Here is an 18,851-nt window from a genome sequence, read left to right as displayed (position 1 = left end):
GGGGATCTGATTAAAATGTATAAAATTCTAACAGGGCTAGACAAACTGGATGCAGGGAGGATGTTTCCCCTGGTTGGGGAGTCTAGAACCAGGGGCCACAGTCTCAGGATACGGGGTAGGCCATTTAGGACTGAGATGAGGAAAAATCTCTTCACTCAGAGGGTGGTCAACCTGTGGAATTCTCTACCACAGAAGGCTGTGGAGGCTGGGTCACTGAGTATATTCAAGAAAAAAATTGATAAGTTTTTGGATATTAGGGACATAAAGGGGTATGGAGAGAAAGCAGGAATATAGCGTTGAGATAGAGGATCAGCCATGATCATATTGAATGGTGGAACAGGCTCGAAGGGCTGAATGGCCTACTTCTGCTTCTATTCTGTGTCCACTGGCATACCACAGGGATCTGTGCTCGGTTCCCTATTTTTCGTCATTTATATAAACGACATAGATGATTATGTGGGGGGTAGGATTAGTAAATTTGCGGATGACACAAAGATTGGCCGGGTGGTTAACAGTGAGATTGAGTGTCTTGGGCTACAGGAAGATATAGACGGGATAGTCAAATGGGCAGATAAGTGGCAGGTGGAATTTAACCCTGAAAAGTGTGAGGTGATACACTTTGGAAGGAGTAATTTGACAAGGAAGTATTCAATGAACAGCACGGCACTAGATCCACAACATGTCCATAGATCTCTGAAGGCGGAGGGGCATTTTAGTGGGGTGGTGAAAAAAGCATATGGGAAACTTGCCTTTATCAATCGAGGCATTGATTACAAAAGCATGGAGGTCATGTTGGAGTTGTATAGAACCTTGGTGAGGCCACAGTTGGAGTACTGTGTGCAGTTATGGTCGCCACATTATAGGAAGGATGTGATTGCACTGGAGGGGATGCAGAGGAGATTCATCAGGATGTTGCCTGGGATGAAACATTTAAGATATGAAGAGAGGTTGGATAGACTTGGGTTGTTTTCGTTGGAGCAGAGAAGACTGAGGGGCGACGTGATCAAGGTGTACAAGATTGAGAGGCATGGACAAGGTGGCTAGGGAGCAGCTGTTCCCCTTAGTTGAAGGGTCAGTCACAAGGGGGCATAAGTTCAAGGTGAGGGGCAGGAGGTTCAGGGGGAGATATGAGGAAAAGCTTTTTTACCCAGAGGGTGGTGACGGTCTGGAATGCACTGCCTGGGAGGGTGGTGGAGGCGGGTTGCCTCACATCCTTTAAAAAGTACCTGGATGAGCACTTGGCACGTCACAACATTCAAGGCTATGGGCCAAGTGCTGCCAAATGGGATTAGATAGGTAGGTCAGGTGTTTCTCATGTGTCGGTGCAAACTCGATGAGCCAAAGGGCCTCTTCTGCCCGGCGTGATTCTGAGATTCTAATGGGCTAGATTTTCCCGGTTGGGTCGCGATCTCCAGTCAGCCTCATTTCCAAGTTGGGAACCCGGAAGTGATTGTGGTTGGACATCGCTCGTGATCTTCCTGGAGGCGGCCAACTAAGAAGCTGCTTCTGGGAGCCGTGTCCAATTAAGGGCAACAGGCAGACCAGTGAAGTGGGAGGCACAATGGGAGGGCTCACAGCAATGTCCAGCCGGCAGCTCCTCTGGGAGAGATGAATGATGCTGCGACAAGCAGGAGACAACGAATATATTCAATGCTAAGAAACAGATTTCTGAACTATAGGGCAGTCAAGGTTCATGGGGAATAGGCAGGAATGCAGAGTTGGGGTCAGTATCAGATCAGCCATGATCTTATTGAATGGTGGAGCTGGCTCAAGGAGCTTACTCCTAATTTGTACGTTCTTATGTCGAGACAGTGAGGGTGGCTCAAAATGGAGGTGCTCTCTGCAGGGTTGTGAAAAGTTAATAACCCCTCATGGCCACAGCTGTCAGGTCATCAGTGTATGTTTGTATGTGGAGTGGTAATAATTTAGGTTAATAGGAACAGGAGTAGACCATTCAGCCCACAAGCCTGTTCCAAATACATCATGACTGATGTATTGAGTTTAACTCCCTTGATACCCAATAAAAATCTTTCAATACAGGAACACATTTGTAACACTTAGGTTGAGAAATTCCTTAACTTTCATTGGTATACCAGTCACTTAACTCACGAATGAATCAATCTTGCCAGAAATGCCTGAAGATTAGAGGACAGCAACTTGAGGCTAGATGGGACAGTTTTGAACAGATATGGCACTAATTTAAAAAGGACAATATGATGGTCAGCTGTATTGGGGTGGAAAATATTAAGCAGCAAACAAACCCTTGACTTTAGCAGGAGTGCCGTCTTGGATGGGGTCTGAAGGGAGCTGTTTAGGAAATGAAGCTGCAGGAACCTGAAACCAGATATTTCAACTAACATGTTTTTTTTCCACAAGTTGACTGTGAACAGTGTGGTTAATATAAGTGGATTGAATATCATGAAATTTGCTGGGCAGGGAGGGAATAATGGGTATATTGCATTTCAAATCATAAGGTCTATATATCTTTAATATCAATTGATGGGAAAGAGGCTGGTAATTTTAAATTCTATTACTGCCTGTTGCAAACTGTCCAGCTGCTTGCCTCCCAGCTGATTTGTTTTTGCTTGGTTGAAGACGATACACAGTGCTGTCTGGTATGCAAAATGTCACTTCAAAGGCATTCTTCAATTGCAATAATTGCAAAGCAAGTGGAAACTACTCAGCGCAGACCACTTGCTTTGCTTGATTCCAGGACAAGAGTTTAAGTCACATGTTTCAATGGGCTTCAGTCTGATATTTGGTTGCATTTCAGGAATAATTCAATTAGCTTCATTCAATTATGGAAGACACCTGTCAGCTCCCTGTATCCAGATCTGAACTTCAGGAAAGATACAAAGGATAGAACACAAGATGATTATTTATAGATGTAGCCTTATCAGCCCATCTCAGCTCATCCACTCAGGAGTATGCTAGTGTCCACCCCACTGCAGCATCTAATTCGTTTTTAGAACAATTCCAGAGTTTCTTCCTCCATTGAGAGCTATTCAATGTCATTCATTGTGGAAGGAACTTCCTGACTTTAGTCCTAAATTTTCTTATTAGTTTAAACCAGTGTTCACTTATCTTACTCTCACTTTAACAGAAGACAATTTTTTATATAATTTCCAATCTCATTGGCCTCTCTGATCACATATATGAGGCAGCATGCTGTCAGCTCTCCTCTACTGGTTCCCATGTGGATCTGGATACAAGAACGACTCGTTCTAGTCACGTATAAGTTTCATGTCACAGATTGGTCTAGGTTTGTACTAACAAGAGAATTGCTACGGTGTCACCATTATTTTTGTACCCAAGGAGGTGTAGTTACACAGTCTTAATCAAATGAATCATTGATTTCCTGCTACTGTCTAATTCTGCTTTTGATAAACCTGATGCTTAGTTTATATCCCAATAATGCAGTCTGACAACTATGTATGTTATTTCATCATCTGAACAGTAGGAGATTACAAGAGGGCTTGTCAATTAAGTGAGCTAATTACAGTATGAAAGGTTCCTGTTTGACCCTTGGTATTGCATGCATAAAGTTACATAGGACTATGGGAGAAGGCTGTTCAGCCCCTTGAGCCTGCTTCGTCATTCAATTAGATCATGTCTAGCTGTCCCTCAACCCAATTTACCCACCTTTTCTCCATATTGCTTGATACTCTTACCCAAGCTGAGGCGATGGCTGGGATTATTTAACTGTCGCCTGGCACTCATCAATGACTAGTAACAGGTAATAATACCTACTGTTATTACAATAGTAGGTTTTAACACCTGACCTGACTTCAGCCTAAGGACATTGTAGTTAATGGCAGCATTCCAGCCAACATCAGCTAACTCACACAGATAACATGAGACAATCCCTGTCTGTACAGCTCACCATCCCACTTAGCAATTCAATAACCTGCCAATCAAAAGAGACAATTCCAAACACTGAGTTCAAATCAAACTATAATGCACAGTTGATTCCTAGGGTGGGGTGGGGGGGGTGGGGTGCAGGGAGAGAATATGCTTGCTATACATTACAAATCCAGTCGTGGAATTTTAATGGCATCACAATCCACAATTTGTAAAGAAAAAGCCAGAATTTTCTTTGGACTTTTTCTCTTACCATGTCGTAGCACTTTCCGTTTCAGTTTCAAGTTGCATGTCGTAAGACCTGAAAGGACATTGATTTCATAAGCTTAGTAAGCACAATTACCATGTTATTTTTTCAGCAACTATTACAATTAATCCTTTTATCAAAGTGCAAAGACTATTTTAAATTTTAAAAAATGAATAAAAATTGAATAAAGTTTGAATAAATCCAAGTAATACACCAAATATGGCCATGTCGTACCACGGAATTCCTTACCGAACACCGCAGTGGGAGCACCATCAACCATTCAAGAAGGCCCACTACCATTACTGCTAGGGGCGGGCAATAAAGTCTGCTTTGCCAATATCATCCACAGCACAGAAACTATTTTTATCTTATAACGTTATTTCTGTTCATTACTCGAAAATGAATGTATTAAGATTTGGTATTGATTTACCAGAACCAGCACTCCTATTCCCAAGTGGATTAATGAAGTACTTTGAAGTGTAGTCACTGTTGTAATGTAGGAAATGTAGCAGCCAATTTGCACACAGCAAACTCCCACAAAAACAACGTGATAATAACCAGATAATCCGTTCTTCTGGTGCTGAATGAAGTTCTTCATTGGCTGTAAAGTGCTTTGAGACATCCGGTGGCCATGAAAGGCAAGTCTTTTTCCCTTTCTCCCTTCCCCTCCCACTCACTACATGGACGTAACACCTTGCCACCACCTCTCATCAACATTAACCCATTAGGGAATAGGAGTTCTGGTTCTGATGAATCAATACCAAATTTTAATACGTCTGGTGATATGGATTGAGGGAAAAATGATGGCCAGGTCACTAGCAGAATCCCCTGCTCTTCTTTGAAACAGTGCCAGAGGAACTTTTACACCCACCCAAGTAGGTAATGGAAGCCTCGGTTTAATGTTTCATCTGAAAGACAACACCTCGGACAGCGCAGCACTCCCTCAGTACTGCACTGTAGTGTCAGCATAGATTTTTGTGCCATTTCAATTCCCTGGCAAGAGTGTCCCCAACTTATCCACAGCTCACAAGGGGCAAAAGAAAAAGGATAGGTGACTTACAACACATTAAATAGCACTGGTAAAGTCCTGAGAGCACTTTCTCACTGTGTAAAGAATAAACATAAAATGAAGTGGACTAGCACAGATTACAAGGCAACAATCTAGAAGAGGAGTTAAAACAGCCTTACAAAGAGCATAGACTTATTGATCACCTGAACCGTTAGACTGACTGGCTGTAAAAGACTTGCATTTACACAGCACCTTTCATGATCTCAGAACATCCCAAAACATTTTGCAGCCAATGAAGTACTTGTGAAGTTTAGTCACTGTTGTAATTTAGGATGTGCCACAGCCAAAGAGTACAGCAAGGTCCCACAACAGCAATGAGATTGATGCGCTGATAATCTGTTTTTGAGTGTTAATTCAAGGATAATAGCAGACAGAGCATTAGGCTCTTTACATAATAATGCCTTGAGATATTTTGTGTCCATCTAAGAGGGCAAACAGGCCCTCGGTTTAACATCCAATCTGACAGACCTCAGACAGTTCAGGACTTCCTCGACACTAGGAGTGTCAGATTGGAATTTTAGATCTCTGAAGCGGGGCGTGCACAATCTTCCATTATCCAATATCTTTCTTTGAAAAGTTTCTGCTGGGTAACACTGTGGAAGATGATGAAGCTCCTTCAGATTAGGAATGTTACCTTTTGAAAAATTCAGGATAGGGTGGGCGACACTGAGAAAGAGAGCCTAGTTCAATAAGAATAGCCATCAGGAATAATGTTGAATGTACAAATTTCAAATTAGCGCCAACTAGTCACAATGCATGCAAGGAGAGTAAGGCCCCATTCAATGTTGCCCCATTTAATGTTGCTTCACTCTAACGTTGCTAAATTAACAGAGACTGTAATCTCATCGAGTGTCACTACATTTGTTTTAATGTAGTTTCCCACGTGACCCGATTGGCGCCATTTTGGAGCAGCCTCTCCCCACTCCCCGACCTCAAAGTTGCGGCCTCTCCCGCTCTCCAACTCGCCCTCTCGTTTAACCTCCCACTCCCTGACTCACCCTCTCACTGCTTCCTTCTCTGGGAACTGCGCTCCCCTTGAAGATCCAGATCCAATCCAAAGCCGGAGCTCTGTTGTGGAAGTGCCGGTTCTGATGGTGCAGAGGTGCCGAGCTGGGGCTTCTACAATCCATGTTTTTTTTTTAAATGTTCCCGAGCAGGGAGGATCCACAACATTGGAGCTCCAGCTTCGATGGGATCTGGGTCTTCAACAGGAACGCAGGTCCGGGAGAGGGAAATGGCAAGCCAGGGAATGGGAGGATTAGCAAGAGGGTGGGTCCGGGAGGAGGAGAGGCCACAACTTGGAGGAGGGGGGAGCAGAGAGAGGCCACAGCTTGGAGGATCTCCAGCGACCAGGATCAGGGAGCAGGAGGTTCGGGCAAAGGTTCTGCGGTGAGCAGGAGGTACTGTAAGTTGACAGTTACAATCTTTTAAACTCATCTTATTTTGAAAGTTACTTCATTTACCAATGTAAAATTATTTCAACTTAGACGGTATAATGTTCTAATAAATAGTCGTTTCGTAGTACAGATCTTGAGTATTGCTGATAAAAGAGCCTTTTTTGTCAAAGTTTTTCATCCTGCACTCATCAGGACAATTCGCAAGAAAATGCCAACGTCAGGAGAAACAACATATTTATACTGTATGAGAGTCCTGATTGATTGGCAACTGGACTCTCAGAATCACAGAATTGTGACGGTGTAGGAGGCCATTGGGCCCATCGTTTCTGCACCGGCTCTCTGAGCATTTCAACTTAATGCCAATCTCCTGCCTTTTCCCTGTAAGCTTGCACATTGTTTCTATTTAGATAATCATCTAATGTCTTCTTGAATACCTCAATTGAACCTGCCCCCACCACACTTCCAGGCAGTGTATTCCAAACCCTAACTACTCGCTGTGTGAAAGTTTTTTCTCATCTCGCATTTGCTTCTTTTGCAAAACACTTTAAAACTGTGTCCTCTGGTTCTCGATCCGTTTACAAACAGGAACAATTTCTCCCTATCTATTCTGTCCAGACCCTTCATGATTTTGAAAACTTCTATCAAGTCTCCTCTCCGCCTTCTCCTCTCCAAGGAAAACAGCCCCAACTTCTCCAATCTTTCCTCATAACTGAAATCTCTCATCCCTGGAACCATTCTGTGTTCATATCCTTCCTATAGTGTGGTGCCCGGAATTTTACACAATATCCAGTTGAAGTCTAACCAGTGTCTTATATAAGTTCATCATAACCTCCCTGCTCTCGTAATCTATGCTCCGATTAATGAAGCCTAGAATACTGTATGCTTTAAATTGGTAGAGGCATTGACATGGAGAATGCACCAGTCGATGGTGACTGATAGTTAACTGCCAAGTATTGTTTGAAATTTAAACTAGGCAGCTTGACACTGATTGGTCAAGACATTGCTCTGGGGAATGAACTAGCTAATGGCTGTCACTTATTGTGTTTAGCTGAAACAGGCGTAATGTGCATACATGTTTATATCAAACAGCATGTCCCTTCGTTGTTCACAACAGGCAAGGTACAGACTGTACTCAACCAGCCCACACTTGCAAAACAGTATCCAAGATTAGATGTAATTCCGTGATTGTACAACATTTGCTAAATAGTCTTCAGTGTGCTAAGAATCACACTGACAACCAATTTAAGATTGTCAGTCAGGTTTGCAGTGTGGTGCATTTGAGTGCACTGGAGGCTACATATATTAATACACAGGGCCCTGTTCTTTGCAAATAGAAAGAACATGTACACACATTATGCCTGTTTCAGCCAAACAAAATATTCCCCAGGGCAATTTCTTGATCAGAGTCAAGCTTCCTGGTTTAAATTTCAAACGATGCTTGGCAATTAACTGTCAGTCACCATCTACTGGTACATTGTCCATGGCAACACCTCTACCAGAGTCCACTTGCCAATCAGCACTCTTTTCTCAAACAGTATAAATTTGTTGTTCCCCTGAGATTGGCACTTTCTTGTGAATTGTCCTGATGAGTGCAAGATGAAAAGCTTTGACAAAAAAGTCCCTTTTTTCAGCAATACTAAATGTTCTAATAGTTGTTTCTTTCTGATAAGGAAAAGCCCTACAGAACGTAACTACAGTTTTAACATCAATTGAAAAATTCCCATAGAAATCAGCCATTTCACTTAAAAGTCGTGATTTTCAGGAACATAACCACAACTTTTAATTGAGGACTTACTGATAGGACACTGGTAACTCTGAATCTCCTGAATCAGGACACGATGTTAACACGCACCCGAATTACAAATGGCAGCAAAGTCTGACCAAATATGTCATAACATTATTGAAGTGAGGAGGGGGGGAAAAAAAATCATTTATTTCAAAAATAGTTTGCTTGCCCACTAGCTCAGCAGGTTTTAGCCAGGAGTTTCTGGGCCGTATAGATTAAAAGGGTTTGCAGTCCGTGCTTAGTTGGCTCATCTCAGCCAAGGTGACAGTGCGGGCACTGCAAATATTCTCCGTGCTTTGGGAGGCGGTGAGTGAGAAGTGCACATGGAATGGCAAAAGAAAATTCTGGAAGTACTCAGCATGTCTGGCAGCATCTGTGGAGAGAGAAACAGAGTTAACGTTTCAGGTCTGTGACCTTCCATCGGGACTTGGACACCAAGCGAGGGCAAGATCAGGTTCCATGGTGACTCGCTTTGGTGGAACGGCCTGCCAACATTGACTATGTTCACACAGGAAGAACGCTGAGGTACCTTAAGCGAGGTTCCAGAGGGCGGCCAGTAATTGTAAAATCGGACCCCAGCAGAAGTCGATGCCCTCTGAAGAAGCCCTGAGGGGAGAAAATTAGCAAATAAAAAACATTTTAAAGGAAAGACTCTCGCTGCTAGCAGTGAGAAGATAAGCTTCCCCTCCCGCAGTGAAGTCACACTGCCTCCAACATAAGCATGTGGATTAAACAACTGTGGAATAGATATATTTTCCAATCACAGTACATGATGTATGGTCTCTATTTGGAACTGCAAACATAATAACATAAGAAATAGGAGACAGTGGGCCCATCAAGCCTTCCCTGTCATGCAATAAGATCATACTGATTTTCTACTTCCAATTCCACCTACCCACACTATTCCATATTAATTCCCTTCATATCCAAAAATTTATCTATCATGGTCTTGAATATTCTCAGTTCACTGAGCATCATCTGTCTCTCTGGGGTAAAGAATTCCAAAGATTCACAAGCCTTTTGAGTGAAGAAATTTGATGTCAGTCCTAAATGACTGACTCTTCTGTGACTGTGACTCCAATTCTAGACTCCCCAGCAGGGAAAACATCCTCCTAGTCCCTTAAGAATTTTATGTTTCAATGAGTTCAACCTCTCGTTTTTAAGTAGTCCACTCAATCTCTCCTCATAGGACAATTTCCACATCCCAGGAATCAATCTGCTCAACACACGACTTAGGAGCAGAAGTAGTAGGCCATTCAGCCCTTTGAGCCTGCTCTGCCATTCAATAAGATCATGGCTGATCTGACCATGACCTCAACACCACTTTCCTGTCTGCCCTCCATAACCCTCGACTCCCTTGTCTATCAAAAATCTGACTAACTCTGCCTTGAATAAATTTAAAGACTCAGCCTCCATTGCTTTCTGGGAAGAAAATTCCACAGGCCATCGACCCTTTGAGAGAAAATTTTCTCCTGGTCTTGATTTTAAAAGGAAGATCTTTTATTCTTAAACTGTGTTCCCTAGTTCTGGTCTGCCCCACAAGTGGAAACATCCTCCTGGTATCCACCCTATCAAGTCCCCTCAGGATCTTATAAGGTAAACATTCAATGCACTCCCTCTAAGACAAGCATATCTGTACTCAGATGAGGAGGCCATTGCTGTACAGTCCATTTGGTGTTATATGATAACTGCAGTAAAACTTCTTTACTCTTATACTCCAATCCCTTTGTAATAAATGCTTCCATACCACTTGACTTCCCAAATTGCTTGCTGCACCTGTACGTTAATTTTCTGTGATTCCTGTACAATCACACCCAGGTCCCTCTGAAGACCAACATTTCCCAGTCACTTACCATTTTGAAAATATTTCACTTTTCTACGTTTCCTTCCAAACTGGGCAACTCCACATTTTTTCGTGTTATATTTCATCTGTCACATTCTTGCCCATTTAACCTTTCTATAACCCTCTGAAACCTTTTCCTCTTCCTCACAGCTAACTTTCCCACCTCGCTTTGTATTGTTAGCATATCTGGACACACTACATCCACGGCATCAATACGGTTTGTAAATAGTTGAGGCCCAAATACTGATCGTTGTGGTAATCCGCCAGTTATAGCCTGCCAACCCAAAATAACTCTGTTTTTTGTCTGCTAACCAATCCTCAATCCATGCTTATATTACCCAATTCATGCTTATATTACCTCATACCCACAAGCCCTAATTTTATGTAAAACCCCTTATATGGCATCTTACCGAATGCTTTTTGAAAATCTAAATACACCACATCCATTGGTTCCCACCCTGCTAGTTACGACCTCAAAAAACAGATTTATCAAACGCTATTTCCTTTTCATACATCAGTGTTGACTCTTCCTAATCATATTATAATTTTAGTGCCCAGTTACCACATCACTAATAATAGATTCTACCATTTTCCCTAGTACTGACACCAGGCTAACTAACCTATAATTCCCTGTTTTATCTTTCCTTAACCTTTCTTGAATAGCAGAGTTACATTTCCTATCTTCCAATCCGCGGGGACCAATCTAAAACCTAGAGGATTGTGAAAGATCAAAACCAATGGCATCTGCTGTCTCTCTAGCCTTTCTTTTAAAACCCAAGGATACAGGCCATCAGGTCCAGGGGATTTGTTGGCTTTTAGCCAGATTAATTTCTCCAGTACTACAGGTATTTCCTTGCGCAAACTAATTTATTTAAGTTCCTCTTTCTCACTAGAATGTTTGTTTCGTATCTTTAACCATGAGAACAGTATGTGTGAAATGTTTGCCATTTCCTTATAATTTCATGTAATCATTACAATTCCAGACAAAATTCTGAGGGGGCTTGACAGGGTAGATGCCGAAAGAACGTTTCCCCTCATGCCGGAATGAGCATCTTCGTCTGTGATACCAACACAACTGAAGCAGAAGTGGGGGAATCTGGAACTAGGTGGCACAGTTTAAAAGTAAGGGGTCTCCCAGTTAAGATGGACGCGAGGAGGAATTTCTTCTGAAGGTCGTTAATCTTTGGAATTCTGTTCCCCAGAGAGCAGTGCTGGCTCATTGAAACATTCAAGGCTGAATTAGGCACATCTTTGATCTACAAGGGAGTCAAGGGCAGGAAAGTGGAGTTGAGGTCACGATAAAATCAGCCATGATCTTACTGAATGGCAGCACAGGCTCGAGGGGCCAAATGGCCTTCTCCCACTCCTTGTTCTTTATGTTCCTGCCTCTGCATGTAAGGAATTCAGAATTACTTTCACAAATCTCTTCTTTTCCACATTCCTATAAAAACTTTCATAATCTGTTTTTAATGTCTCCTGCTAGTTTACTCTCATACTCTAATTTATTTATCGATTTTTGGTCATTCTTTGCTGAATCCTGAAATCCTCAGGTTTGAAAAGCATCAAACACTCTGAACTCTCTTGCTGGAGGTCTACACCTCCCCCCTTCACAAAGACAACACAATATGTCTCCACACTGGGACAGGCAGAAAATGGAAGAGCATCACCACCCAGGCATCTCTGAAAACTGACTCAACAGTGTCATGACACCAGAACAAGCAGATACCCTCAGTGACCAAGTGTCCCCACTCAAGCACTAAATTGTTAAGCATATATGTCAGCTATCTGCCCAATTATGCATAGCTCAACCATTGAAGTACTACATTGTTTAGAAGCCATTTGAAGGTAATGACCAACTAACTAATAGGTAAAGCAATATGTAAATCACTATGATTTTCCTCTGAAGAATTTTCAGAATATGTTTGCACCTTGTGGAACGTCTGCTTTCCTGTTGGAATTAGTACTGACTGGCATTAAAATGTAACAAAGGATAAAAAGAACTCCCATGTCTCATCAATGATTTGAGGCGTACTCCATCTGAAGGCAAGTTATACAGTACAGTTATAATACATGTCTGAGGATGTGACTGACACATGGCTTTGCAAATCAATTTCACTGGGTGCAGGAACTGTTGTCGTTGCTTTGTGGGATTTTAGATCAGGTAAATCCCAAGGTAAAAATCACCTCAGACAGCTGTGACTCCGGAGATGTGTGAAAACTCCTTCTGTTTTGAGAGTTATTCTGCAGGTAACGTACACAGAAAATTGGCTGCATGCTATCAGACAGTCATTGTATTGAATGGGACATCAGTCCTAAATGAGATTTCAGTGTTGTTTCAATCTCTGTCTGACCAACTAAAACATAACCCATTCCCTGTGTACATTGCTACTTTGTGAATTTCTCTTGCTATCACAAATGTAATTTCTTCTGTCACTGAATGTCACAGATATGAACATCACTAGGAGAGAGAGTTCCTGAACCGTTAACTCATTGCCTACTGTGATGGCATTATTTCCCAGAAACTATTTGATGAGGACATTGATGAGGAGATGATGGCGTAGCGGTATTGTCGCTAAGCTAATAATCCAGAGACCCAGGGTAATGTTCCCAGGTTCGAATCCCGTCACGGCAGATGGTGGAATTTGAATTAAATAAAAATCTGGATAAAAGTCTAATGATGACCATTGGTCGTTGTAAAAACCCAGTTGGTTCACTAATGCCCCTTTAGGCATTCCCTTTAGGGAAGGAAATTTGCTGTCCTTACCTGGTCTGGCCTACATGTGACTCCAGACCCACAGCAGTGTGATTGACTCTTAACTGCCCTCTGAACAAGGGCAATTAGGGATGGGTAATAAGTGCTGGCCCAGCCAGTGATGCCCACATCCCATGAACAAAAAAAAAAATCTTTAAAAGGATCGTTTTTACATCTTAGAGTCGGAGTGCTCAATCCAGCTGTTGGGTCTTCTGTACGCCTCTACGTGCAAGTTAAGAAAAACAGAGTGCCACAAGAACCAAAGCTTTGTGTATATACCACCGGAGATTGTTTTCTTAAAATACGAGAAGATCTACAAGAATCATGTGGGATCAACTCAATTTGAACTAGTGTCAGATTGATTACAAAAACAGCAAGCAGTGATAGCAGCAGATAATCAAAAGATGTCACAGACAAAAGAACAAAGAGGTGTTGAAGGTGGTGATATTATCTAAGAGAATGTGCTAATTAAGAATGGATGGCAGGACACACAAGGTACAGCTCTAGTGGGGGTGGGGTGAAATAATACTAACAGGGTAAAAAAGGTATAAATTAAAAAATAATGGAAATAGGTGGGAAAAGAAAAATCTATATAAATTATTGGAAAAAACAAAAGGGAGGGGGAAGAAACGGAAAGGGGGTGGGGATGGAGGAGGGAGTTCAAGATCGAAAGTTGTTGAATTCAATATTCAGTCCGGAAGGCTGTAAAATGCCTAGTCGGAAGATGAGGTGCCGTTCCTCCAGTTTGCTTTGAGCTTCACTGGAACAATGCAGCAAGCCAAGTACAGACATGTGGGCAAGAGAGCAGGGTGGAGTGTTAAAATGGCAAGTGACAGGGAGGTTTGGGTCATGTCTGTACATGTCTGTCCTTGGCTTGCTGCATTGTTCCAGTGAAGCTCAGCGCAAACTGGAGGAACAGCAACTCATCTTCCGACTAGGCACTTTACAGCCTTCCGGACTGAATATTGAATTCAACAACTTTAGATCTTGAACTCCCTCGTCCATCCCCACCCCCTTTCCGTTTCTTCCCCCTCCCTTTTGTTTTTTCCAATAATTTATATAGATTTTTCTTTTCCCACCTATTTCCATTATTTTTAAATTTATACCTTTTATGCCCTGTTAGTATTATTTCACCCCACCCCCACTAGAGCTGTACTTGTGTGTCCTGCCATCCATTCTTAATTAGCACATTCTCTTAGATAATATCACCACCTTCAACACCTCTTTGTTCTTTTGTCTGTGACATCTTTTGATTATCTGCTCCTATCACTGCTTGCTTGTCCCTACAACCACACCACCCCCCCACTGCTCTCCCCCCACCTTAAACCAGCTTATATTTCACCCCTCTCCTAATTTTACTCAGTTCTATTGAAGGGTCATGAGGACTCGAAACGTCAACTTTATTCTTCTCCGCCGATGCTGCCAGACCTGCTGAATTTTTCCAGGTAATCCTGTTTTTGTTTTGGATTTCCAGCATCCGCAGTTTTTTGTTTTTATGTCAGATTGATTACTGTAGTTAGAATCATGTGCATATAAATCTAAACAAGCTGCTTTGGCCTATGCAATCTATAGCCCAGTGGCAAGCTGTTTTTGTGCTCTCCGAGGTGACAGGAAAGCATGGCAAATGTCCTACACATTCTCAGTTAGTGACAAATCAGAATGTGGAGTTCAGTGCTAAAGCTGGGGTACACCAGTTTATACCCAGCAGTGAACAAAAACACAGGTCTTAGTTTGAGAGAGACTCAGTTGATTATTAACTGTACCAGACAACAAACACAGGAAAGTATTGGGAGGGAAAAAACAAACTGTCACAGTCACGTTCCAGAAACTCCGCTGTATGAGGATTTTTAGATAGTGCACAGATCAACTGAACTGAAACGCTGTACCTTCAGATTGCCCATGACTTCTATAATTTAAAAAAACGTTGCTCATGTTGTGGAGTTTAGCGCAAAACATATTATTCTTTTCTCTTTAAGTGGAACCATTTAGCTTCCAGTGAGTGAACCAAGATTACAATTTGCTGGGAATGATTAAGACATACGTGTCCTGCTAATTGAAGAGGCTTCTTTTGAGATCTTCATTTGCCCATTGTACTAAATTCTTTACACATTCAGTCAATTTCTAATACTTTGACAATAGCCAATACTGTCAAAACAGGGGAAAAGAAGAATTAAGGGAGGATTATACAGCATGTGTTCAGAACAGCCACCAGCTCAGGCAGCTTCACTATTGTGTTAAACCAACAGCTGCAGAGATTTGCTTCATCTCAGGCTTCACTGGCACTCAAGTTTCTCTGGCATTACTGACAAGGCCTGCATTTACTGCCCATAACGAACTGGCTCGAGAAGGAGGTGATGGTCCTCCACCACCACTAACTAGATTAGTGGTTTGGATACAACAAAGTGGCTTGCTGGGTCACTTCAGAGGAGTTGAGTCAAACACAATGTTGTGGGACTAGAGTCACACGTGGGCCAAAGTAGGTAAGGCAAGGACAGCAGATCTCCTCTCCTGAAGGGCATTAGCGAACCAGTTGGATTTTAAAATCAATCTGACAGCTTCTTGCCATTATTAAACTGAATTCAAATTCTCAAACTACAGCAGTGGGATTTGAACTCATGTTCTTTAGATTATTTGCCAAGGCTTCTGGGTTATTAGTCCAGTAATCACTGCATGATCAGATCCATGTCTGTTTCATTAACGTACTGTACTACAGTAACAACAGCAACAGAAACACGCTTTACAGAAGCATGGAAACACACATAAGCATGTACATGTGCGTACAACACCGTAAACACCGTAATCTACGTGACCTACCCACGTAGATGTACAGACCTCCAGTGCGAGAGCCAGAAAAAAATTGAAGTTAAAGCAGGATCTATTCACAAAGAGGAACAGATTGTACTGTCCTTTTTGAAGCAAACACTCTGCTATTTGACAGTTTACTTTCTATTCGTTGCGTCAGTGGGAACATTTAAAGAAACAATTCAAAATCTTCAACTAAAATACATTCCACTGAAATGCAAAAACTCAACCAGGCAGACCCATCCGTGGTTCACTCAGCAAGTTAAGGGTGGTTATAGATTAAAAGAAGAGGCTCATAATGTTGCAGTAGCAAGTCTGAGGATTGGGAATGTTTTAGAAATGAGCAGAGGGTCACCAAAAGTTGCTAGAAATATAAAAAACAGATTGTAAGAGCTTATACGTATATATTGAGAGAGTAGCTAAAGTAAACACTGGCCCCTTAGAAGCAGAGGCAGGAGAAATTATCATGGGGAATGAAGAAATGGCAGAGGCATTGAACAAATATTTTGTGTCTGCCTTCAACGTAGAAGACACAAGTTTCATACCAGAATTAGATGGTAACCTAGGGGCTAAAAAGTGAAGAAATTAAGGAAATTAATATCAGCAGAGAAAACGTATTGGCGAAATTTGAGGAACTAGAATCCAACAAATCCCCGAGACAGGCTAGCTTATACACTAGGGTTCTAAAAGAGGTAGCTGCAGAGATAGTGGATATACTGGCCATGATTTTTCAAAATTCCTTAGATTTTGGAATGATCCAATTAGATTGGAAGTGGGCAAATGTTACACCACTTTTCAAGAAAGGAGGGGGAGAGAAAACAGGGAACTACAGGCCAGTTAGCTTATCAGTTGGAAAAATATTGGAATCTATTATTAAGGAAGTGTCAACAATGCACTCAGAAAAGCATGGTATTATTGAAACAAGTCAACATAGTTTTACTAAAGGGAAATCTTGTTTAACAAATTTATTAGAGCTTTTTGATGATGTAACTATAAGACCATAAGACATAAGACATAGGAGCAGAAATTAGGCCATTCGGCCCATCGAGTCTGCTCCGCCATTCAATCATGGCTGATAACTTTCTCAACCCCATTCTCCCGCCTTCTCCCCATAACCTTTGATCCCCTTACCAATCAAGAACCTATCTATCTCGGTCTTAAATACACTCAATGACCTCCACAGCCTTTTGTGGCAATGAATTCCATAGATTCACCACTCTCTGGCTAAAGAAGTTTCTCCTCATCTCTGTTCTAAAAGGTCTTCCCTTTACTCTGAGGCTGTGCCCTCGGGTCCTAGTCTCTCCTACTAATGGAAACATCTTCCCCACGTCCACTCTATCCAGGCCTTTCAGTATTCTGTAAGTTTCAATCAAATCCCCCCATATCCTTCTAAACTCCATCGAGTATAGACCCAGAGTCCTCAAACGTTCCTCATATGTTAAGCCTTTCATTCCTGGGATCGTTCTCGTGAACCTCCTCTGGACCCTCTCCAGGGCCAGCACATTCTTCCTGAGATACGGGGCCCAAAATTGCTCACAATATTCTAAATGTGGTCTGACCAGAGCCTTCTAAAGCCTCAGCAGCACATCCCTGCTTTTATATTCTAGTCCTCTCGAAATAAATGCCAACATTGCATTTGCCTTCCTAACTACCGACTCAACCTGCAAGTTAACCTTAAGAGAATCCTGGACTAGGACTCCCAAGTCCCTTTGCACTCCAGATTTCTGAATTCTCTCCCCACTTAGAAAATAGTCTATGCCTCTATTCTTCCTACCAAAATGCATGACCTCACACTTCCCCACATTGTATTCCATCTGCCACTTCTTTGCCCATTCTCCTAACCTTTCCAAATCCTTCTGCAGCCTCCCTGCCTCCTCAATACTACCTGTCCCTCCACCTATCTTTGTATCATCTGCAAACTTAGCCAGGATGTCCTCAGTTCCTTCATCTAGATCATTAATGTATAAAGTGAAAAGTTGTGGTCCCAACACTGACCCCTGCGGAACTCCACTAGTCACCAGCTGCCATCCTGAGAAGGACCCCCTTATCCCCACTCTCTGCCTCCTGCCAATTTTCTATCCATGCTAGAACCTTGCCTCTAACACCATGGGCTCTTATCTTACTGAGTAGCCTCCTGTGCGGCACCTTGCCAAAGGCCTTCTGGAAGTCCAAGTAGATAACATCCATAGTAGGATAGATAAAGGGGAACCAGTAGATGTAGTACATCTGGATTTCCAAAAGGCATTCAATAAGGTGCCACACACAAGGTTAATAGGAAAGAAAAGGGCTCATGGAATTGCAGATAGTAATTTAGCATGGGTAGAGGATTGGTTAATAGATAGAAAGCAAAGAGCAGGCATAAACAGGGCTTTTTCAAATTAACAGGCAGTGAATAGTGCAGTGCCATAAGGATCAGTTATTTACAGTCTATACTAATGACTTAGATGAAGAGACAGAGAGTAATGTACCTAAGTTTGCAAATGATACCAAGCTAGGTGGGAAGGTAAGCTGTGGGGGGATACAGAGGCTGCAAAGTGATATTGACAGGTTAAGTGAGTGGGCAACAAGATGACAGATGGAGCATAATGTAGGGAAGTGTGAAGTTATTTATTTTGGTCATAAGAATAGAAAAGCAGGTAATTTTTTAAAAAGGTGCGAAACTTGTAAGTGTTGATGTTCAAAGAGACTTGGGTGTGCTTGTACAAGGAACACAGAAAACTAGCATGCAGATGCAGCAAGCAATTAGGAAGGCAAATGGCATGTTGGCCTTTATTGCAAGGGGATTGGAGTACAAGGATAAAGAAGTCTTGCCACAGCTGTCCAGGGTTTTGGTGAGACCACAGCTGGAACACTGTGTGCAGTTTTGGTTTCCACATTTAAGAAAGGATATACTTGCATTGCGTTAGAGGCAGGTACAGCGAATGTTCACTAGATAGGACAACCCCCTCATCCCAGGGATCAATGATGAGAGGCTAAATAAATTGGGTTTATATTCTCTGGAGTTTATAAGAATGAGAGGCGATCTCATTGGAGCCTAGAAAATTCTGAGGGGATTTGATAGGGTAGACACAGAGATTGTTTCTGCCAGTTGGGG

At 42.2% G+C, this 18,851-nt stretch overlaps 1 protein-coding gene across 3 annotated transcripts in view; it reads right to left on the bottom strand.

The window, feature by feature from the left end:
* arhgap39 (Rho GTPase activating protein 39) overlaps nt 1-18,851 on the bottom strand; it is a 519,668-nt gene that overhangs the window by 367,345 nt on the left and 133,472 nt on the right. For all 3 annotated transcript variants that reach the window (XM_078536328.1, XM_078536320.1, XM_078536324.1), the window contains 2 exons: nt 8,890-8,966; nt 4,115-4,162 (listed from right to left, as the gene is read on the bottom strand). In XM_078536328.1, the coding sequence (XP_078392454.1) occupies nt 4,115-4,152 (38 nt within the window). In that variant the 5' untranslated portion in view covers nt 4,153-4,162; nt 8,890-8,966. The remainder of the gene's footprint in view (nt 1-4,114; nt 4,163-8,889; nt 8,967-18,851) is intronic.

This window comes from Cetorhinus maximus, chromosome 3 (genome assembly GCF_964194155.1).
Source record: "Cetorhinus maximus chromosome 3, sCetMax3.hap1.1, whole genome shotgun sequence".
Classification (NCBI taxonomy): domain Eukaryota; kingdom Metazoa; phylum Chordata; class Chondrichthyes; order Lamniformes; family Cetorhinidae; genus Cetorhinus; species Cetorhinus maximus.
Note: the sequence above shows the minus strand (reverse complement) of the source record. Positions and strands in the feature narration are given on the sequence as shown.